Consider the following 24,599-nt stretch of genomic DNA (forward strand, 5'->3'; position numbering starts at 1 on the left):
TAAGACTGCAGTCAAAAGGAAAGAATGGATGTCCTCATTTACTAGTCATACTATAGGCATTCATTACTGTCTCTGAGGATGTCAAACAAGTATTATTAAAGCTTTAACCGTAGGACACAAGAACCAGTTTTAAGTACAAGAGTGCGAAAAGTGATCTTTATTTATGTTGATTTCTTGGGAACTACAGGTCAGCCTTGTTTTTGTTCTCTTTCCTTTTTATTTTATTTTTTATTAGAGATCCATTTCAGTGTTTCAGCATGAAAATGTTACTCAACAACGATCCTTTGGCATGTTCCAAAAACCTACTGGGAAAACTTTTGGAAACTCTGAAGTAGCGCCTTAAGAGCGAATAAAACCAAAATGATCGTCTCATGGGAGGAAACTCCAAACACACTCCACGCCCTCCCGAGATCCCACTGCATCCGTGCCCGTTTCTTTTCAAACTTAAAACTTTGATCATATTTCATTGTATATCACCCTTCACATTATTCTGACTAACCTTTTAAAACCTAAAAAAAAACCCCGGCTCAAACTGCAGAGAACTGCAATAATCTAACTGCAAATTACAGGAAGGATGAATGAAAGCAGCGTGACTCAAACCTCATGACTGTCTGAATGTGTGTTGGCAACGTTTGATTCTCTCAGGGAAACCAAACTAGCAACTGGCAAACACAAACTGTTGCTTGACCAGCAATTTTATCCACAATGTAATTAAAATATCTGTTTTTGTATCTTTCCCGTAATACAAAGAACACAGACAGGCTTCGTTGGTGGAGTGTTGTTCCCTGCTTCAGTCTGAGAATTAGAACTGCATGATGTTTTTAAAAGACAGGGCAGGAAGGATGAAGAATAGGAAAACTGGAACAAGTTTTACTGTGTGAGTCAAATGACTGCTGAAATCTGGAAACTACTAGGAGGGGTTTATGTGTTTCACAAATGTTGGACCGCAGCCTTCATGTTACTGTTCTCATCTGGTCTGGCCTTGAATAAATCTCACTTCCCTTCCTGTTTTGCTTTATCCAGCGTTAGTGCAGACTGAGTGCTCTCACAGACTTACTAAAACCTCAGAAAGTACTAATGCCAAAATACAGCAACAAATGTCTATGTATTGTACTGAGATTTTATGTGATAAACCAGCACAAAGTAGTGTAAAAGAATACCTACATTAAGGCAAAGTGGGGGTTTTTTCCTTGAAAAGTATATATTTTTTATGTTCAGATAAATAATTTGCATCATCCTGAGTACATAAAAATAAAGAAATAGAAACCAGCTAGTCTTTTGAACAGCTTTTTGACATAAACAAATACAGAAGAGCTGATTCTTTTCAAAGAGCATTAATCCCCACCTCTACTGGTGACATACAGACGAGCAGTGCTATGATATATCTAAGGTGCCTAAAAGTAACTAAAGCGTGAATCAATGTAATTAATTGATCAGCATAAATATAGATCAAGTATTTAAAAAGTTACTCTGTTTTAAATAGTAACTTTTAATTGAAACTAGTTAAATTTTCAAAATAGTCATTAGAGGCGTAAATTAGAAATATTCAGATTTTATGACTATTTTGATGATTGGTGCAATGCTTTTTGTCTGTAATTTTTGTCTTTTTAGTAAGGTGAAGGTCAGCTTTATTGTGAAATTTAGTTTTATTTGAAAAGCTTACTTCCTGTTGAGGCCTATGTTACATTAGAAACGACATGGACAGCAGAAGGATTGCATATGCGTGTAACAATTCAGTTTTTGACAGTGTATACTGTATATTTTTTGGAAAGAAATAAAAGGAAATTTAATAACTCAATTTGGATCGACATAATCTGTATTGCATTTTTCTAGGTAAAATGTTTTTTTTTTTTTGTTGAATTCACGGTTTGCACTCCTTACAGGAGTGCTTATCAAATGACAGATATTTGATCTGTTGCCATAACAGTAACCTACCCAACACTGGTAGTTTATTCTCAGTATAAATCTAACCGTTCTGTGAAGGAGGGATTCATTAGAGTCAACAGGGAGTCTCGTGAATACCAAGCAGTACAGCAGCAACATTGTGGAAAACTTTAAACCAGGATAAGGTTTATAAAACAAAAGCCCATTTTACTGAGAACTGTTTAGTTCATCATCTCAAATCGGAAATATTATGGTTTTACATTGGTCATATAAAACAGACAATACAATACTAAACATGAAGGATCATCTAAAACTGAGAGGTATGAACTTCCCCATATCAGTGCTCGACATTGAGTTTGTCACATGAAATTCTAATAAGATAGACTCAGGTTCATGGTTTTGTTTATGGAAAAACGTGGAAAAGCTCAAAAGATATGAAAACATTGCTAGACATATATATATATATGCAGTCAAATAAAAATTTAAAGACACAAATGCATGTTTTCACATATCTTGATGTATAATAGATGCAAGAGAGTAACTGCTTCTAAATGTGTGAGGGTGACACATTCTTACTCAGAGTTTCTGACATTCTCTACCCATTTCTCCCTTTTCCTCCTCCCTTCCTGGCTGACTAAAGATACAGCATTAAAATCCACCCAGTGGAAACAAAGTTTGAACAAATTCAGATACACTTATTTATTCTTTTTCCAGTTCTATGGGCAGGACAATTGACAAAAATGTGAGGGGCACGTATCACACCGCAGCTCAATGAAATGTGTCGTCTCAGAGACATTTTCTCTGGTGGTTGTCATGTCCATTTTGAGCACAAAGACATTTCACAGGAAGACTTTAAAGGATTGACTGTTCATTATGTGTAAATTCTGAAGAGCCAGATCCATTTCTCAAACTAAACAGTACATGTTTGTTTGGTTATTCATGCTGTGATCATAAACTCTTTACAGGACACTTGGATTTTTTTTTTTAATACGGTGGGAAAATTGTCAAAGAAAATGCACAATGGGTGAATGATTCTGCCTCTTTTGTTCACCTTTTCATAGTGAAATGTAAACCAAGGACTCTTTTGACTTTCCCGTTTTAAAGAGTCTATAAAGATATATAAAAATGTGAAACTGACCTTTATTTTACAGAAATTGTCAGACAGTTTCTATTGTAATTTTTAGTCATATTTTCACTCCCACTGAACAAATTTAATTGAATAAAAAATTTTAATTCAACATAGCACTACAGAGCGAAACAATTTTTATTGGTATTTTGCAATTTTTTTAAAAACCATGTTATTTTAAGTAATGGAGTTTTTAAACAGTCTCATCTGAACAATGGAAACTGAAACACAAAAATGTTCTCTTGAGGAAAATCGAGAACATTTTCCTCAAGAGAACATTGAGGAAAATGTTCTCAATGTTTGAGAACATTGAGAACATTTTAAAATGAGTTTTAAAGTGAACTCATTTTAAATGTGTTCACTTTAAAGTGAACACTTTAAAATGATTTAAAGTGTTCACTTTAAATCATTTTAACTCGTAAGTTACAGCAGTGGCCCATAGGTGGCGGCATTGCGTTATTTCTCCAGCTGAAGTGGAAACACTGTGCAAGCGCTGCAGGAGGGTTTGCTCTGTTGAAAACAGTCTATTTGGACACTAGAGGGCAAAAGTCTCAAGTTAATCGGTGGGTGGAGCTGAAGAATTAAAGGATCTCCACATTTACTGGGCCACAAAAAAGTGTTCAGTCAAAATTATTATTTATGAATGGACAATTCATAAATTGTCCATTCAAACAACAACAAAAAAAGTTCTGCTATGCAAGCAATCTATAGATCACAACCAGTAAGTAATAGCTAAACAATTTCCTGTATTTAATGGGTTGATATTTTTATGCTTCTTAAATAGAGGCCCAGTCAATCACTAGAATGTCTTAAATTGCCTCTAAAAACTGTGCACATCTGTGTAAAAATACCAGATTCGGTGCAATAAAAAGTAGCACCAAGATATATTATTTTGAAGCTCTTCCACCTTCTAAGTGACATAAAATCTGTGCAATTCAACTAAAAAACAACCAAATTGAAGAATCAAAAATTTAAGAAAAATTCAGTAATCTGATTGGACAAGTGTTTATACGCTTAACTAATTTTTGCTGAAGCTTTATTGAAATGTTTAATAGTTTCAACATTCTTTGATTTGTTCAGTATGGCCCTAGACCGATTTGGTGATGCTTAAACCCTCAAAATTGACCAGACTGTGTGGACATCTTTTATGTAACAAGTTCATTTTGATCTGACACTGTTGCTTCAGCTGAAAAAAAAAAAATAGAAATGAGCAAAACTTTATTTTGGGTCAATCAGATTCACTGTATTTAATTAAAAATGTGTAAGATTATGAATGCAATACTTAGAATTAAAATATTACAATACAAATATTTGTTATACAGACATGCAGGATCAATTAAAAGTTTGTTTAATACCTGCTTAAAGGTAGATACTTTCAAAATTATATTTTTAATATGGTAAATGAGCCTCATCAGAACATATATTCCAATTTGCTGACATGTATCCTTACATGATACACAAGTCAGTAAAACTGAAATGGCTTTTTAAATATTGTCACCAAAAGCTGCGATTTTAACAGGGATGTGTAAACCTTTGAGAGTCACCTTCCATACTTGGGTTTAGTGGTTGTTTCATCCGAACCTTGACAACAAAAGATTTAATAACCTACTCATTATCTACTTTAAAGTTACTTGGTTATATGACTCAAATAAATAATTTATATGGCTGACGCTAACTGGAGCTGAATTTGTGAGTTTGTGCACTTCAGCGCTTGGATACAAACTGATTCTGTTTACAGGATATAATCTAGAATAAAGCAGGGATGAAGTAGTAACATGTGGGTAAGAGATAGATTGAGGAACTGGCAAAGGGCCGAACAGATACAGATACATTTTTGTCTTGTTTTTGTTTGTTTTACTCAATATAACGGTATTAAATTGTGTAGATTTCTGACCTGACTTGGGACAGAGTGTTTTATTTGTCTAGGGTGAAGCAGGTAGTAACTTTTACAACATATGCTTCAAACAGCACATAATGCACAGTCAAACTTGAAAACTTGAGAACAGAAAAATCAAACAAGGTCTTTTTGCAGACTTTGATCAAACATTGAACTTGCACTATTGTCCTCGTAGTTTGCTCAATACCATCAAAGTTACTCAGATATGTTTAAGAGAGCATTAAACGACAGGAGCGATAAAGCATTAAGACCAAGAACCGTTTTATTTGTTGACATTTCTTTGCAGTTTCATGTATCCCACCCAGTTCCCCCTGCCTATCCCGGTGAGTCAGCCAGTGGTTGTGAAACAGATTTCTTTCTTATCTTTGCTAATTGTCTTCTCATATACCCCACCAGCTCCTCTTCTCACCCTTGCTCCCGTCTGACTTGTCGCACATACGTGTGTCTCTCAGCACATTCCTGCCTCGGTGTGTCATTTAGCAGCTCTGCACAGGAGAGCATCTTTGGCTTTCTCTGAGATTTGAGAATAAAGTTTGCAAATTACCCTCTGGGTTCCCAGATTTCCTGATCAAATAAGGAATTGTATCAAGGATGAGAAAAGCGACCTTATTCAGATTCAACCCAATGAGCTGTAGCTTTGTTTAAGGGGAAAAAAACTAAAGTTGGTTGACTTGTACATATATGGTCTTCCCCAAGTTCAGCACAAAAACTCCTTTGTGAAGAATTACGTCACTCCTTGAGAATAGCCAAGCAAAACATGTTTTTTTTGTTTGTTTATTTAACGGGATCACTTCAATTGTTGTACATTTGCAAAATGTGTCCTCCTGATAAGTTTTTGCAGTGCTCAATTCCAAGAGTTAAAATGGCAAGGAGACTGTTCTGGTTAAAGTTGGCAGCAGCAACGTGAATCACAAACCTGCCAAGCTACACATGCATCATGATTTCCACACAATGAGATTTGAAACCTTTTTAAAATGGTGAGGTCTTCCCAGAAAGCTGTTTAGATTTTAGATATGTGACGCCATGGCAACAATAACACACACACACACACACACACGCACACACACGCATACACACACACACACGCACGCACACACACTGTACACACATTCATCCATCCATCCAGTTTTCTGTTTTTACTTGTTTGTCATTCTTAAATATTTCAGATCATCAAACCATTATTACAGTTTTTTTTTATGCTGACACATGAAATTGATACTATCTCACAATTAGCGTTGGATGTTTTGACAAGAAAATTGGGGTTTGGTAAGTAATTATAGGTAGTTATAAAACTGATCACACTCCACATGGTTCCTCTTTCATGAGATCTTAAGGTGTTGAACTCGACTTCTTTCTAAAATCCGTGCAGAAATCTTTTGTCTTTTTGACATTTAGCATTGAGTTGAAATTGAGAGTGAGAGAAAATGTTTTCTCAGTCTTTTTATAATTTGCTCTATGGGTGGGTTGCATTGAAACTAAGGTGGGGTCTGGTGATAGGAAAAAGGATTGGACCGCATTTGTTTTTGACCTCACAGAAAAAGGAGGAATTCACTTGGTGGGTGAGCATATAAACACATCAATAATAAAAGTGCTCAGAAGAATGGCTGACCCATAAAGTCTTTTCCTTGGACCAATTGTAAATGCATCCATAACCCCAAACTAGTCAGTGTAGCACACTTCGCTATTTTACACATGGGTTCGTATTTTTGGTTAGTGACTGTTTTGGACAAGGATTCGTGAATAAAATTCACCTAGTAAATGGGTAGATCTGCTGCTTCCACAACTATGAGACATATTGTCACTTCTCAGCACCAACATCACACCGAGCAGCCGAGTTTCACTGACACATCTATGATAAGAGGCAGTGAAGTGATTAAGATGGCGGCAAAATTAGGTTCTTAATTATTTCCGAGGTATGAATTTTTATAGGTATAAAAATACGACAGGCATCGGTCAGCAACCGTAAACCTTCTAGAAGTTGAATTATTTCTAAAGTATGGAAAATTCACCTTTTCAAATATCTGAACAAAGTTGACTTTTTTTTCCTACATTACAACCGTAAAACGAAGAATGTTCTGACTGTTCTTGTGACTTGAGTCTCTAATTTGCTACAAATGTGTAACATGACGTAATTTTCTTTCCTGACATTGCCTCACTTCTACCCCTCTCGCTCTCTCCTCTTCACTGCAGCCAATCGTGGCCCGGCGGGTTCCCTCCCCTGCTCTGATAAATACCACTGAGGACAAGAGAGTCTCCATCTGCCCCGGCTCTTCTCCTCTCTCACCGCCTCAGAGCTACAGACTCCCACTGTGACCATGTCTGTCAGAGCTGTAAAGACCACCGCCCTCTCCACGGTGTCGTCCTCCAGGGGTCCCACCCAGGGCTACAGCAGCCGCTCATTCTCCGGCTATGGGGGCTGCGGCTTGGGGAGTGCCAGGCAGAGCTACGCCGTCCGCTCTTCCTATGGAGGAGTTGGCAGCAGTGGTGCTTCTGTTGGTGCTGCTGGGGGGTTTGGACTGAGAGGAGGTGGAGGGGATTTCGGCCATGTGGGCTTCGGTGGGGGTATTGCCAATGAAGTGGCGGCCCCCATCACCGCCGTGTCTGTGAACAAGAGCCTGCTGGCTCCCCTTAACCTGGAGATTGACCCCACCATCCAGGCCGTCCGCATCCAGGAGAAGGAGCAGATCAAGACCCTCAACAATCGCTTCGCTTCCTTCATCGACAAGGTCAGTCACTCAAGAGGTTACTGTAGCAAAATGTTAGGGACCAGCACAACCTCAGAGAGAAACCTTTGTGTCCATATAACTGGGGGGACAACCATCTTATATTCTGTTGTAGAGCTAATCTACAACAATATGGTAAGGCAATTTGATCCATTAATCTGATCCATTAAGTTGTCAGGACAGGACGCATTAGAAAAGGTAAAAGTTTCTATCTACAGCAGAAGCAGAAAACAAATAATGCACATTGTATTGACCTGACTGTTGAGATAGATAATAAAAAAACTCAGGAAGTGCAAAGGAAATGAGTTTTCTGCACACCAAAGCAGGTGATCGGCCTTGGGACATTAATGCCTTGCAGAACAACATTCTTTAAAATTATATTTGTGGAACAAATCTGGGGGAAATGACTTGTTCTGCATAGAGGCCTAAATAAGTTCACTCAAAGAGCTCAGGATGAAAAGTCACTCAATCCACCAGTGTTTTTGAGAAATATCCTGCAGAATCACTTACAGAAGAGAAAGTTTCAGGGGTCAGTTTCACTTACTGGTTAAGAGTAAACCAATTCCATGTTTTTTTTTGGGGGGGGGGGTTTAAAGCGCGGTTACAGCTAGTAGAACCATAAACGGAAAGGAGTGGAAGTAATCTGAGAAATAGCTGCAAGAGACAAGCCTCTTGTTTTAAGGATGTTCAGTAAATCTTTGCAGAAGAAACTTGAACAATGCCTGTTTTACGAGGCCAATAAAGCTTTTATGCTGAAGGAAGAATGGATCACTGTTGTACCTCCTAAATTAAACACAACAATTCTTTTTACAGAACAATGCTTGTTTTCTGCAACGGACTTGTTAGATTCTTCAGTGAGTTGTAATTTTTCAGAGTTGTATAGTAGTTTTCTTTATTCAAGGAGGCTCTCAATAATGAAAGGGGGTTTTAAATAAAGCCTGCAGTAAATCCTTGGATCACAAACCAAAGCTCACTCTCCCTTTGCTGCTCGGACCAGTGTGACAGCAAAAAGAGTACACACAGACCCGTGTGTCTGTCATCATGTTGACTCCACTTAAAGACAGAAAGAATTATTGCACAATTGGCACCTGGGACACAATACCACATTGTGTTTAACCGAAGCATTCTATGAAAAATGTATTATTTTTAGGCAAACTTTTAGTGTCTCTCAGCAGTCAAACTTATTACTTTTTTTTTCAGTCATCCCTGGACTTTACATTAATTAATTATCCATTTGCTCTTTGACAATTGAAAGAAAAAGAATGTATGTGTTTTTACAAATGAATATAGGTTGCAAAATCTCACTCTTTTATAACATTATAATAGCCATTAAAGTTTAGCTTTGGATCATAACTCCTACTTCTGCTTCATCAGCTAGTTGGGTGCTGAGTGGACGTATTCATAACTCAGGAAGGACTTGTTCAGGTTGAAAGGACGGATAACTTTGCGTCTGGTTGTGCTGCACTGGGAAGAAAGCCATACGAGAGAGAATAAACATAAATTTAATTAATGGCTCTCGTTGTCTTCAGGTACGCTTCCTCGAACAGCAAAATAAAATGCTCGAGACCAAGTGGAAGCTTCTCCAGGAGCAGACCACGTCTCGGTCCAACATCAACGCCATGTTCGAGGCGTACATAGCCAACCTTCGTAAGCAGCTGGACAACCTGGGTCATGAAAAACTCAAACTGGATTCCGAACTGCACCAGACGACTAGCCTGGTGGAGGACTACAAAAACAAGTATGTGGAGCTGCGGCTTAAACACTAAACTGGTTAGATTCTTTTTCACCCTCATGTTCTGGAAAGTCCAGCTTTCCCAAAAGTCTTTAGTGCAGTTTGTATTAATCACCCTGAAGTTTTAAAACCGGGGGGGGGGAGGGAGGGGCGCGCGGTACGATTAAGAAATTGTCAATTTATGTCTTTTAAGATTAGGCATTTGGAAATACAGAATGTAACTCTGATACTTCACTAAACTCAACCCCACCTTGACTCACATGTGGAGCAGTTAACTGAAGCAATATGCTAACGACAGCATGCTTGCTCTTTGTTTTCATGTGTCTTGTTAATTTGGATCTCGATGACTCTTGTTTGAGGACAGTGTTGGCAACACGACACATTAAGTTAACATGGGTTCTCATTTTTCTGCTTTCTAAGGTATGAAGAGGAGATCAACAAGCGCAATGAGTGTGAGAATAACTTTGTCCTCATGAAGAAGGTCTGAGCAAATTCACCTACAAAAATAATGCATTGGGACATTTCCATAAGCTGTCTGGTATTCACCATTAAACGCTATGATTTGAAGGACACAGATGCAGCCTACATGATCAAAGTGGAGCTGGAGGCAAAGCTGGATGGGCTCTCAGATGAGATCGAGTTTTTGAGGCAGCTCTTCGATGCGGTAAATACCTTTTATAACCACACAGTTCCACATTAATGTCTCCCTAAAGTAAAAGTTCTGTTTTTACAGCTTTTTAAAAATATCTTATCATTTTCTGTAGGAAATTAATGAGTTGCAAAGTCAGATCAAGGACATATCTGTTGTGGTGGAGATGGACAACAGCCGCGATCTTGACATGGACGCTATTATTGCTGAGGTGCGAGCTCAGTATGAGGACATCGCCAACAGGAGCAGAGCGGAGGCTGAATCCTGGTACCAGAACAAGGTGGTACAAGATTTCTGATGACTTAACGTGAAACCTAATTGATGCATAGCCGCATTGTTTTGTTTATTTATTTTTTTTATAATTATTGTATAGGTCGATTGAAAAATCTTGGGGTGTTTGTTTTTATAACCAGTCTTATAATCTTCCTTAAATGTTTCTTCATATTTAAAAACTGGCTAGAATAGGAACAATCCGCATATGTTTTTCAAACATGCATCATGTGCCACATGGTTTATTACAAACACCAGCTAACAGAAGCGTTTCATGTGACACTGACACAAATCTTATCTCTACAGGCTCCAAGAATTTTGACTAGCAGAATTTACCTCGTTACCCTCTTACATCTAACCTCCACCCTGGGGAAGTGAAATCTCTCCATCTGGCTTGCAAACATGCTAGGTTACATCTACATACTTATCCCTCTGGTGGTCATACGTGGCCTCCATCTGTTCTTCCCGTGGGATCAGTTCTACCATTTAGGAATGCAATGTTAGTGTCATGTTGAGTGGCAATTTCCTGATCTATGTGCAAAATCATGTTATGAAGACCAAGGTACAAGGTAAAACTTTTTATCCAGCCCCCTCAGGACAGAGCAGGATTTGGTATCATTTGAAGGGGAGAAACGTAGGTTAGTTGGGGTTCATGAGACTGAGGTAGGTAAGGAGGGAGACTGGTGGTTTATTGTGGCTTGAGGCAGGTATTAGAAGGGTAAGTCTGGTTCTGGTGTGGAGCAAGGAGCCTGTACACATTCAAGATACTAGTTCTGAGAATGCTGGGGAGTCTGAGGAAGCAGGGAGGATGTGAGTCTGATGGCGGAGAGCGTGTTGTTATTTCAAGTTTTATATTGTTATCTGCCTCCAGTGCGCTCTGCTCTCTCTGGTCAGACCGTTAACATAAGAAATTACCATTTATGTACTTCTAAGTGGGAAACAGAGACGGAAGAACCAGCTGAAAAACACAATAAACTTCGGATGTAAAAATGAAAAGAATGAGAAATTAATGAAACAATTCCTGTGTGTTCCAGTATGCAGAGATGCAACACTCAGCGGGAAAATACGACAACGATCTAAAGTCAACCAGGGCTGAAATTGCAGACATGAACCGCAGAATCATGAGGCTCCAGTCTGAAATCGACATGGTTAAAGCTCAGGTGGGAAATCAAGCCTAAACTTTATATGGTCTGTTTTCTTTACTTTATCATAACTTTGGATTCACATTTTTGAATACTCATTAATTTGAATTATAAGCCCATGATTCAGAGACTACTTTGTTTCAGTTTATCAAGGCTATAAGCTTTTTTTTCCTTCAACTCTCTCTGTTTATGTCCTCCCACTCTTAGAGAAACAACTTGGAGGCTCAAATAGCTGAGGCTGAGGAGCGGGGCGAGCTGGCAGTGAAGGACGCCAAGCTGCGGATCAGAGACCTGGAGGAAGCTCTCCAGAGAGCTAAGCAAGACATGGCCCTGCAGGTCCGCCAGTACCAAGAACTGATGAATGTGAAGCTGGCTCTGGATATTGAAATTGCCACTTATAAAAAGCTGCTGGAAGGAGAGGAGATCAGGTAAACTGTTGCTGGTTTATGGCTTATGCGCCACCCGGTGGTGATAATGAGAACTGCATCCACATGAGAAATAAAGTTGTTTTCTATTCCTTCCACAGGCTAGCAACAGGAATCAAGAGCAGCGTGTCTCAGCAGACTTGTAAGTCCACGCTGTGGTTTCATGGAACCCCCCCAACAGCGTCTTACACATTGACACAAACAGCATCACTTTGGCTTTTAATATTTTCTCTCTTCTTACCACATAGCCTTCAACTATAATGCCGCCTATAACCTGGAGACCTCCCGTGTCCCATCCTACGCCAGTTCTTCCCTTGATTCAATTAAGTCAAGCAGTGGTTTGGCCTCTGCCCTCGAAGACGGGGCTGTGAAGACCACCACGGTGACCACGACCGAAACCGTGGTGACCAAGACTGAGGAGAAGAAGGAGGAAGAGACTCAAGGAGTAACCAAAGAAGAAGAGAAGAAGGAGAAGACGGAGAAGGTGGAGGCTGAAGCTGTGGCTGTAGCTGAATAGCGGTGTCTTGATTTGTTCCTGATTTTGATCTTGGCGACTAAAAATAAAGCAGATCTTCCCAACCTATTGATCACTTCTTTAAAACTCTATGAATTAAAACTATGTTCTGATGCAAGAACTATAAACAAACATTATTTTTCTCTCTAATAAGAGATGCTGGATGAGGCAGCTTGATTTCCAAACCATGAAATTTTTAAAAGGGGCATTTTATGCAAAATCATTTTTTTTCTTCTTTTTGCTTTATGTCACGTTATAATGTTATTCTTTCATTTTGGTATGGAGAGCTTCCTTATATGGGTGGGGGTGCCTTAACTCCTGCTCATCATACAAAGCGTCACCTAATTCCACAAAGCTCTTCCTTGGAGCTGCAGACTCCAGCCAGCCGAGCTTGCCTCACAGAGCAAAACTATCTATTTTTTTACATTTCAGTTTTTTTTTATTTTTTGTTTCTACTCTGCAACTTTGTTGAAAAAAAAAAAGAGTGTATTATGTCTTAAATTCAGTTTTTGCCAGTAATAAGGGATAATCGCACTGGCACTTTTCACCCAGCAGATGGCGGTGCTATAAAGCACAGCTGTAGTGTGGAGCATCAGTCTTTTCCGTGATCATTTAAAAACGGAAATTTAACATATTTTATAATATATATGATGTCATATATATATATATATATATATATATATATATATATATATATATATATATATATATATATATATATATATATATATATATATATATGTTGGCAACAAAGTCAGTTTTCACTGGTAGAATAAAAACAATGCATTCAGTTCTGTTCTGAGTCACTGCATTAAAAACATTGATAAAAGGTTAGTTGCATTTCACTCAGCAACAGTAGGAAAACATTTGAAGCATCATACTGGTATTTTTGTATTATCATATTATGGTTTGTGTGTGTGTGTGTGTGTGTGCATGTGCGTGCGTGTGTGCGTGTGTGTAATACATGTGTACATATCACACACACACATGCACAGACACGTTTACCTATTAACGGAGTTAGACAGAAAAACCTAATGGATACGAGAGATGCAATCGTTTCTTTCTTGTAACACCAGACGAGTACCAGCCTGCCTTGGTCCTGACGCACACCAGCTTAAGAAATTTCTATTTGGCAAAATCAACGGTTGGTTATGGCTTCTTGTTAAATTATGTCAGACCGTTTGTACAGTTAGATATCCAACCAGAGTTCTCATAAAGCAATGTAATAATAAATCCAGGTAAATACAAGTAAAACTGGGATAATTGGTGGGGACAGCGATTGTCCAAATGTGACCAAGTATAATTCAGTAGTATAATCTTTTCTCTTTTTCAGTAAAAAAAAAAGGGAAGGGAAGCTATCCAAGTCCATCGAGGAACAGGTTTGAACAAGGATAATGGATGGAGGCGCCCCACCCGAGGTCATGCAGCCTCTCATGGAGTCAGAAACGGGAAACTTGCCAAATGCCCAAATCTCATCCAATGTTTGGCTTTTGCTAACACAGAGCTCACAGACACTGGAACAGACACGTAAAAATAATGACCTAACCGAGCAAAAATGCCTCCCCAAAGAGGACCCACAGTTGGCAAACAGATTGGGTTTGCAGTGGTATTTATATCTGACCTGAAATGACGCTAACAGTTCATCTCAGGTGGGAAAAATGACAGTACAAAAAAAAAATCTTTGAAAGCCATTTTTACACATGTACTTCTCTTAGAATAGAGCGGGACACACCCGTGGGTCACCGGTCGATCAAATTACTAACATGAAGAGAAAGAAACAGACACCCACGATGTCTGATGAATGCTGCTTTTCATTAGGTTGAACAACAGAGAACAAGTGGGAAAACAGCCTTGAACATACAGAGATAAACAAAATAAAAAACAGTAAGATGACTATTGTTTGAAAGCCTGATTATTTGTCGGTTATGTATTATTTGTTATTTTGTTGTATGCTGTCATTTATTGATTTTTTGTTTGTTGTAATTATAGACTACATGGGCATGATGGGCTAATATGAATTCAAGTATGTGTGGGTTTTCTATTGATGCATCCAAAACCAGTAACATGCAGTTAAATGGGGTAGTTTTAATTTTTTAAGTTATTCTCTGTAAAGTTTTTGTTGGTACTCCTTACGTGTTGTAGATGCCATTTCATAGTTAAATTGCTCAAAAGTAGATATTTCGAATGTTGTGAGCTAATAAGCTGATCAAATGTACACTGCAATGGAAAATGTACATATCAGTGGAACAGAATGCTACATTACGACGTAATATTTTGCAATATTAGACGTTTGTCTTCTAGGTTCCTATCTCATCATTCTGTAGGTACACTGCTCAAAATTTCTTGTGGGGCTGGGCTGGGGCTCTATCCATTGAGTAAAGAGAGGGTCTCTTCACTCGGAGGCCAAGGAGGTTGTTGGTGTGTTGCAGGAGCTGAAGAGAGCCTAGTAGTAGCTGCACGCATCAGCAGCAGGCAGAAGCATTAAAAGAAAAGTGAAACAGGATTCTTTGCAACTTAAATAGACATTTCAACTTGCTATGGTATGCTTGACATATACTGTGTGAAAAATCATACATGAGGCAGCACCCATGCTGGATCCAACTCAAAGGCGTTGCCTCACATTTGCTGCTTACAATAATATGTAGTTCTGGCAACCAACTTACCTATCTGTTGTTGCACCAGAGCATGACCTTTTCTGCTCCTTTCATGAGAGGAATATATCCATGCTAGAATGACCTGATATGCAAATATGCAGATGATAGCGCAATGTTGTTAAATAACGGTATATAATGTTGTAAAGCATTGAGGAAGAACAAACTGAAGCCAAAATCAGTTAAGAAGACTCAGTAGTAGGTAACTAAGTTTCAGAAATAAAACAAAATCTGCCACGACAAACAAACATAGACACACACGTCAACAGATTTCCTGGAATTGCTGAGAAAAAAAAAGAAGTTGTACTGTCGGTCCAGTCAGACAATCAGAAAGTGAATTAAAGCGTTCAGGCAAGAGATGAAGTGAACTGAGGCATACAACACCAAAACACGAAAAGCAAAATGTACAGAACGGGTCAGAAAAAGCACGAATGTGTATATTCTCTTTGTATTTTGGATGTTTGGCGCAATTAATGTTCTCAATGTGAACATGTATTGAACTTTTTCAAGTTTTATTTAGAATCTGTCATCTGAATGTATCTGAGTTGAGCAACACTTGTCTGGCTTACCTTATTAGCCACACAAGTGGCTTCATACGCCCATTGACAAATCAAGCTCTACATTCAGAGTCTTGGTCATCTTCTAAACACTGAGTCACGCTTTTTATTCTCTGGCATATGAACACATGCATTCACTCAACACCTCATTTATCTCTTGTGGGAGGAATGGGTCTACTTTACACAAACTCAGCAGACGACACGCTAAACTAACACCGTGCATGCTCCACCTTGCTGCAACAATGCTGAACTTAGAAGCATTGGTGTTAGTCATTGAAAACGGTCAGTGACAGTTGCTCTCCTTACTATGATCACAATTGTGGACTGTTCCAAGTTGAGAGACAGGAGTTTTTAAAGAAACTCACCTGTCAAATACGTGACAGGTGAGAGTATGAAGGCATATATGGGAATATGGGTAAGCAGGTGAAGTACACAGGAAAATATGAAAGAAATCTGAACTCAGTCACTTTATTAACGGATAGGTGGGATCAAACTGAATGTGTTCAAGCCTTGACGTTATCAGTTTTAGCGTCACGGTGTGCAGTCTGCACAGTGTGTCTCTGTGGGGCTGCGGTGTAAGCTGAAATTCTCAAGAGAGTAAATATGTTCACACATGAATGGGAAGGAAAAGTGAACGCCTTTCTGTTCTTTTTTTTTTGCTTAGAGGTCAAAAAGGTTGCAGTGTCGTAACACTGCGCCTTGTCATTAAGGCTTCCCAGATCACATTTCAATCTGAATGTTTTGTGTGAAAGCTGATTAAAAATGGCAGCTCAGAAAACCCGAGCACAAACGCGACATCTTCTCTAGCATTACATAAGAAAACCAACGATAACCTGCTGTTTCTGCCAGCAGGGGACTTATTTAGATTTGAGTGACTGAACAAAGCTGAGAGCCGTTCTATTCAGTTTATTCATGTTGTGCCAATTCACATGTCGTTCAATTAACCAACTCTGTTTCAATTAAAAATGAAAGCGAAAGGGAAAAAAAATGTTTTAATGGCTTTCAGGTATAGTTTATAAAGCATGGTTTCAAAATCATTTATAGCATTAGGATTAAATACTTTCTTTCATTAATCCACTTGGTTTATTGTTGAAGTCGGATGATATGGAGGTGAAAACGAGATGTGGAGGAGAGGGTTTTTAACTGTTCTTCACACAGACGACAAAACGTCTGATCAACAGAATGACCCACGGACAGGCTCGGGCTGAAAAGGAATAGTCTAGAATAACAACTCTACACCCGTCTTACCTTTCCTTACATATTAGGTTATGCAAGGACTGGAGAATTTTATCTTGACACACCTCACTGTTGCGGTGAAAAGTTATGCATGAGAAAAGTAGATGTACAGTGAGAGTGCATGCATTCCTGCGAGAGCTTGAAGTTTATGATAGAGGTTGGCTCAGCGTCTCAGGGATCGGATCACAAACAAGAACACAACCTGGACCCGAGCCCACGGACAAGCCGATCCTAATAAGAAGCTTGTATCTCTTGGAAACTGTTTCCAAATGATAAAGCAAAAAATGCAAACAGACATTGTTGTCAGCTGGGGATTAAATCTATATTTATGAAAGCAGCGGATTGTACAGCTACAAAAGGTAGCTTGGCACTTTTTCTAAACTTTTGAACAAACCTATCACCGTATTTCATCTGCAGCGTAAAGTTCTTTGAACATCTACTATTTAGAGGCACACCCTGTTAGATTATAGAAAAGATAACAAACTTCAGTAATCCAGCTGACATGTTGGTCCAGCTGTCAGATGAAGTTTGACTGGCAGGACCTCCCCTCCTGCCTGCCGGGGATAAACAGCAACTCGTCAGTCAGCGCAAGTGGAAAATGACGGCTAACAACCAGAGCTTTGTTGTGTTTTCTCAGCATTGCTAAGCAAGCGAACATTCCGTGTTTGTCAGAAACCAAACAACAAATAATTTGAATGGTTTAAAGGGGTGCAACCAGGTGTAAGTAACCAAATGTGGCATTCTGGCTATTCATTTGATCTATTCACATTTACTTCTCACCATGAAACTGTCATGTATCAGTCTGTTCTAGACTGATTGTTTCCGTGTTTTTTATTTGGACATGATCACATGCAGGATGGTGATTGAGCAGCACTTACACAGTAGCCTAGACATTGGATACATCTGTGAAATCCACAAATATCGCCTTGGATTTCATTTCTGGACTTTTCAAAGTTTTGCTTGTTTTGCAAAAGCACTGAGAGAATGCAAAAATAATTTTACTCTCAATTATTTAATGAAGATGTTTTACTTCTGCAGTACATTGAGGCTTATGCTAAACTATTGCTAAGATGACATCTTTGCACACACATGGTGCGCAAAGATAAAAAAAAATTAATTTCAGTCGAGTAAAATTGATCTTAGCTGAAAATGTGCACACGATTTTTCAACTAATAACCTACTTGGTTCAGATTTTAACTTGCTTTATGTACATGTGCATTACAGGTTTGCTTTAGATGTGATTACCGTCTCGAAATGTTTTAAATTTGAAATACGTTTAATTCACTTGTGCAACCTGTTTTCAAGTTGGTACACAGTGAACTTTTAAGCGTAATAAAAATGCCATTCCCTGCACTGCAACTTCAAGAGTTCAACAAATGCAGTGCATTCTTTCATTGTATGCATTTGGAGGAAAAGCGACACACCTGCACCAAGCATGTGCAGAAACTGAATAGCCTGTAGTTGTGCAGACTCTAATCTTCCATGTCTCAGTTGTCTCCACCTTGAACCTGCAGAGGAATCCCCATCTGTTATTCAAGATGAGTGACAGAACCTTTTTTTTTTTTTTTTTACTACTTTTTCTTCACTGGTTTTGGTGTGAAAACATTTGCCAGTGTTGCAGGGATCACCTCAAATCTCACAAAAACAAATTGTAAGTGAGACAAATTGGTGTAGCGATTTACTGTATTGCCTCTGGTGAAGGTTTGGTGCATCTAAACCATTAAACCTGACAGCTTACGAGACTAAATCATACAACCACAGGAGAAACATCATGAACTGACATGTTCCTGAGTTTCCTTTTTCTATTCATCACTGCCACTCATTCACACCTGGAGGATATATTTAATATTTACAGTTTGAGAACTGGAGCCATTAGATTATGCCACTTGATGTCAATGCCAAGAAACGTGTGATAGGCAGGGTTTGATGAGATATTCCCCTATTCACTGTTGCAGGAAGCTAGTTCTCAACCATATGGGGCAATCGAAAGCTATCGGCTGATTTTGCCTTTAGTGGTAAAGGCAAAATATGTAAAAAGCAATGCACCTATCTCTGTGTGGTCATTCAACTAAATAGAAAGGACAGAAGAGGAGAGAATTAATGAGAGAAGCAATCAAAAGGCCCATCATAACTCTGGAGGAGCAGCAGAGACCCACAGCTCAAGTCACCATGACAACTTTTAGCTGTACACTCCACAAATCTAGCATTCAATCTAGTTAGAATTCACGATTTTGCTGCCAAGACATTAAAAAAAAAATAAAAATAAAAATAAAAAATGACTGTTTTTGTCATGAGAAGTACAGTTTTTGCTTGGCCAAAGTCTCACTATGTATTAGCTTGACAACTAATCTGTGTTTCATCAAAGTGAAGATAGTGAAAGACTTACCTAGAGAGTAAGTTACCTTCACAGAAAAACATAGCATCTCAATAACTGCTAACACAATCACACTTCTTCTGTCTGTCCTGCCCTTTTAGCAACAGAAACTGTAAACCTACATCAGAACTTACTCTGTTGTTGAAATTTTGCAACTTTTGCAAAAGATTTAAATCGTCTTAGCTTAAATGCCCAGAGAAGTGTTCCCTGTCTGAGTTGTGAGACATTAGGGAGAGAGGTTTGCTTTTAGCAAAATGGCAAAATGACTGCAGATAAGCAGCAAACCTCTAGCATCCTGTTTGGCAAACTGAAGAGTAGGAGGTAAGGTTAATAATTTCCTACTATCAAAGCTGGCATCCTGGACATGTGAGGCTTAGAGTGGTGGTGTGGCTCAATGACACATTCTGACTTTCCTTCTACCTGTTCAAACAAGCAAGGCTTTTCACTTGATGAAGGATAAATCTTAAACCCTTCTTTTCACATGTTTTCGAAACCCACATAGACATCTATCTCTATTTAACAAGTTGACAAAATGCTCTCCAATTTCCACAATCAAATGATTATCTTTTACTCTTACTCAAACCTAAACATATGCAACTTAAGTCAAACATTTACAGGTTCCACAATTTGGCTGCAACTATAAAAGGAAGTGCCCCAATAAGTTAGTGTCCACTCTTGTTGTAGCAACCCATGCACAAAAGCACACATTCACACACACACACAAACCCACCATAAACCACAATAAAGGAATTACGGAGATTATGACTACGCAGACTTGCTGGTGGTTGCTAGGCATTGCAACAACACCAACAAATGTGTAAAAGGGATGTTCCCTGTGTCAGTGTGAGCTATTCTGTAGCAACATTACACAGTCAGGTGTTATTTACTTTATGACTTCAGAATGTGGGTAGAGTTTTAAATGAGACAGCTGAATGCCTACAAGTAAGTTTCACTCAGATTATGTGATAAATAGTGAGTACGGATGTTTTTGAGACCTTAGGGGGAAAAAAAAAGCTCGGTTTCAACATCAGACGGGATTCACTACTCGCAAGAAACCTATAATCAGCCACTGTGTTGACTAACCAGATACTACATAACCGCACCCTGTGAGACTTTTCCATTTGTTTGACATTGTCTGTTGCAGTCAATGTAAAGTAGAGTAGTAGTAGTAGTAGTAAAGTTTGTGAACCTCTCTGGGATGGAGCTATTATCTAAGTCTTGTCAGCAGTTTAATCAAATTTTGTATAACTAAGCATGTTATTTTTTTCAAAATTATCACCAAAAACTAAAAATACTGCATTGGTTGTCAAATTTGGACTCAGCTAATTATTGCGAATTCTGTGAATAATTGACTAGATTTATGTAGCGTTCTTCTAACTTTCGCCCAGAATCTGTTTTCAGGAGAAATCACAAGTGAATCTAACTTTCAATTTGCCCACTAAGCATTTGCTAAATGCTGCTTAATATCTCTATGCTCCCCATCACACTTGTGTGTAGCTTTCTTTTATTTCAGTACCATAGGAATGCATGATGCCAAAAGAAAAATGTGAATTTTGGCTTCATCCAACCTTGCATTTGACATATTGCATACACATTTTAATCAATTGATAAGCCAGAAAATGTGCCATGTCTTCCACACATATGGTGCTGCTATATGGATGCAACTCAGACTCCAATTCCAGCAACAACACAAAGATAACATCACTTAATATTATGCCACACTACGCTGTCAGCACTGATGAAGATCCATTTACCTTGATAGGGCTGATGCTTGAAACTTAAAACCAATGGCTTGACCTACTTTCCGAGTGATCCGACTGGTATTTATCTGGCAACTTGGCGACACTCACTGAACATTGAAATTTTATTCCTAGATGGCCAGCTTATTGTTAAAAACAAAGAAACTACCATCCCCCCAAAACAAGATGGCATCATTTCAGCAAAAACAGAAACACTGCTCTGATGCAGCAGAGCACAATGAATACCACAACTTTGATTCCAATACATATTCACTATAAAGGCCATACAAGTACTTCAAAAATTCAACAAGACTTCATGTTCCACTGCATCTTCTTCAGTTCCTCATGATTAGACCTGTGAAACATGTTTTCAATATATAAGACAACACAGGAGACAGTGTGACAGCAGCAGTTTTACTGGTTACAGCTGACCTTTGTTTCCTGAACTTTCCTTTAACTCAGTACTTCTCAAATAGTGGGGGGGCGCGAGAAGCAGGATTTTATATTGTTTTTATTCATGCTTAACTGATAAACAAGCCTCCGGCCACTAGTTGGCAGCAGTGTTCAAACTAATCAACATGCTGCCTGTTAAAGCCAGTAGAAGTAGCTACACAGCACTGTTGTAAACGGAGCAGAAGAAACAAACGGAGCGAAGGATTTGAAATATAGCTACAGTCATAAAGGAGAGATGGAGAAGTTTGACAGTGAAAAGAAAAACGACAGCAGAGGTCAGTAAAGCAAGTATGACGGGGTTTTATGGCCAGGCTAAGAAATTTTCATTTTCAAATACAAATACAATCATACTACTAGAACCCAGTCGTATCAGCAGAGTAATTTAAATATTGGCAGAGTAAAGACGCAATATTGCCGGAAGAAAGTCGTTAAATTGAAAACGTGACCCGCTCATCAAGTCTGGTTCTTTCTGTTAAATAAAAAGTTGTGTAAGCATCGTTTCAAAGTCCTGGGGCTGAAAATTTGCTTCTGATGTGCTAAAACATTTAGTACTTAGTCATTTGTTAAACCAGTACCAACTATAACCTTACAAGACCCCCAGTATTCCGCAATTTAGTGCACTATGGTGAAAAGTTATACAATTACGACTTTATTCTCGTCGAACTTTACTCGTATTTAAAACACAAATCAAAAACTCAGAGCCCGGCACTTATACTCCATTATAAGCAAATAACTGTAGCTCGCAGAAAAAGGCCAGGAAATGGACAACACCTATCTTTTTTTATGGTAATGCAAAATGTTATGCATTTTTCATCTCTTCTCATCTGACAAGCTGAAATATAAGCAATATTCCTGCAAAATTTTCCACAATAAATATTAAGAACTATATGTCTTGTGAAAAACTAAACTGAAGAAGCTGACAAGTAACCAATGCTTATAGATGTAAAAAGTTTTACTATATGAAGTCTAAAAATCTAAATCCCAGTGAATCATTTGCACTTTTTTTTTCAAACTGAGTAGTCTTGATTAAATGTTAGTGATTCACTCAATAAACTGATTTTGGAAATTGTTTTGAGGCTCACAATAATAAAACAGTGGTTTTGATAATAAGGTCATACAATGCTAGAGCCAGTACGATAAATTATTAAATATGAACAGATCCGCAATAGTATTTAAATTCTGGGGAGAGAAGGGCACTGAGCCGGGGGGAGAAAAAATTATGATCCCCAGGGGGGGTATGACAGAAAATAATTGAGAAACACTGCTTTAACTTCACAAAGCCCACTTACTTGTCTTATTTTCTCTGTGTAAGACATTGTTAAATGATATAATGCTTCCAAAAGCTTCATTTTTTACAGCTTGGTTTTCTTTTTGCTGCTTTTCACCAACGTACTAATCAACCTATAAGTTATATATCCATTGGGTTTGTTGCAAATGGCAAACAGTGATGATAAACTGAACAGAGTCGCTTTCCAGGTGATCCATTTAAGCACACTAACATTTTTTTTAATATTGTGTACTGATTTAATGTAGATATACTACCTTGCAGCAGTTACAAAACATAAGATTAGAGGTATTATGTCACAAGATTAACTTTCAAGCATGCTAGCCCTAACATAGCATTGCCAGAGGTGTTGTATGAAATGCAAAATCAGGTTGCTTTATGGCTTACACACCTGTGAGACACAGACAATTTCCAAAGCTATTCTTCTCAGTTTAGAGTGAAGCTTTTCTCAGATTTGCTGTTAGACTATTAGATATTTATTAATTCTTAGTCACTTACTGTAGACAGAGTTGATGAGCATTGTAGCATAACTGTTAAAACAGAACCAAAAACAGAAAAACAATGTGTGAGACAGGCAAGGTATGTGACATCATACAAAAGCAAATACTGTAAAGCATCACACACACGCACGCACGCACACACACACACACACACACACACACACAAATGGGTTGGTTGCTAGGTTTTTATTTGGCCAGACAACTTTCCTGATCTTGCTTGTCTGACAAAGAGTGAGTCATCATGTCAGATTGCAGCATTGCCAAGGTTCCCATGCTAGACAGTAACTGTGCTGAGGTGTGAGGAGAATTTTGATGTTATCTGTTTGTTGTTTTTCAGTATATGAACTAAAGTCAGCCTAAAAATAAACTTAGATCATCCATATTCAAAGGAAGCCAATGAAAGGCCCAAATTGGGAAGAATAGCTCTACGAGTGTGTATGCGTTAGTGCTTGGACGATAAACAAGATGTTAAAGTCCATTATTGCATCATAATGATGGTTTATCAATAAATGCGTAGTCATTTTAGAAGTTTCTAACCTGCCAACAGTCTGCATGCAAATAGTGCTGCTACCGTGTGAAATTAGCTTGCGACGTTGACTCTGTAATGCAGCTAAACGTGTTAGTCACTGGGAGGGTTTCGTCAGATAGGGAGTTCATTGTTCAGCCAACTAACTTTTACATATTCGCCACTGCAGATTAACTGCATTCTGTTGTGCTGGCCTTCACCAGACATTTCTGTGCTTGGGCTGTGCTCACTGTGTTGTAAGGGCGTGTTCCTTTTTGCAGGTGATGAAATTGGGAGGTCCACGTTGGTGTGCTCACCACTCCATCATGGTGAACACACCCAAATCTTTGAAGAATGGCGAGGGAAGTACGTGTGTTCACACGTTCACAAGTCCAAGATTGTGTGGGTTATTTGTAATTCCTTTTATCATTAGTTAACAGCTTGGTTATCCTCTTACCAATGTAAGAAACGTTGTTAAACATTTACCGTTGCTATTTAAGCAAAGCAGATTTGCATAAAATAAAGAACAGTGTCTTTACCTAGTTTAGTTAACCTCTAATCCTTCAGAGCATCAATAAGTCCTGTATTGTCTGCATTGTTGCCTTGTTTTTAATGTAAATCGTAGGGAATCTTCTTGTCGATTGCTCTTGTTTCTGCATTCACTGGTTTTTCAGTTTGATGCCCACTCTGCCGAGGTTCAATAATGATTCAGTGTTGTTAGCATGACTAATTAGTGCACAACTCAAGTGTATTTGGGTCACACAGCAGGACAATTATCAAAATCATCAAGGCACCTCTGAAAAAGATAATGAGTACCTAGGTTTATTAACCACACTGGTCATACTTGAAACCACCTTCTTAATACTTAAAATACCTAAATACATTTGACTGTCTTTGGTTTTGTTCTTTTCTTTGATAGAAAATTCCCATGGATGCT

At 38.4% G+C, this 24,599-nt stretch overlaps 1 protein-coding gene across 1 annotated transcript; it reads left to right on the plus strand.

Moving 5' to 3' along the window:
• The first annotated feature begins 7,148 nt into the window (after positions 1–7,148).
• Positions 7,149–12,427, plus strand: LOC103464940 (keratin, type II cytoskeletal 8-like). The gene is made up of 9 exons (XM_008409358.3): positions 7,149–7,633; positions 9,160–9,368; positions 9,783–9,843; positions 9,931–10,026; positions 10,127–10,291; positions 11,316–11,441; positions 11,631–11,851; positions 11,950–11,990; positions 12,097–12,427. Exons 1-9 carry the CDS (start codon positions 7,223–7,225, stop codon positions 12,363–12,365), a joined length of 1,599 nt encoding a protein of 532 aa, XP_008407580.1. The 5' UTR covers positions 7,149–7,222; the 3' UTR covers positions 12,366–12,427.
• The last annotated feature ends 12,172 nt before the right edge of the window (positions 12,428–24,599 follow it).

Source organism: Poecilia reticulata, chromosome 5 (assembly GCF_904066995.2).
Source record: "Poecilia reticulata chromosome 5, P_reticulata-male-v2, whole genome shotgun sequence".
Taxonomy (NCBI): domain Eukaryota; kingdom Metazoa; phylum Chordata; class Actinopteri; order Cyprinodontiformes; family Poeciliidae; genus Poecilia; species Poecilia reticulata.

Excerpts from the sequence above, each read along its gene's own strand:
- LOC103464940 (XM_008409358.3), top strand. The coding sequence starts at position 7,223 with ATGTCTGTCAGAGCTGTAAAGACCACCGCCCTCTCCACGGTGTCGTCC. Across the intron at positions 10,027-10,126 it reads TGAGGCAGCTCTTCGATGCG|GAAATTAATGAGTTGCAAAG; the intron begins GTAAATACCTTT and ends CATTTTCTGTAG. Across the intron at positions 11,442-11,630 it reads TCGACATGGTTAAAGCTCAG|AGAAACAACTTGGAGGCTCA; the intron begins GTGGGAAATCAA and ends TCCCACTCTTAG.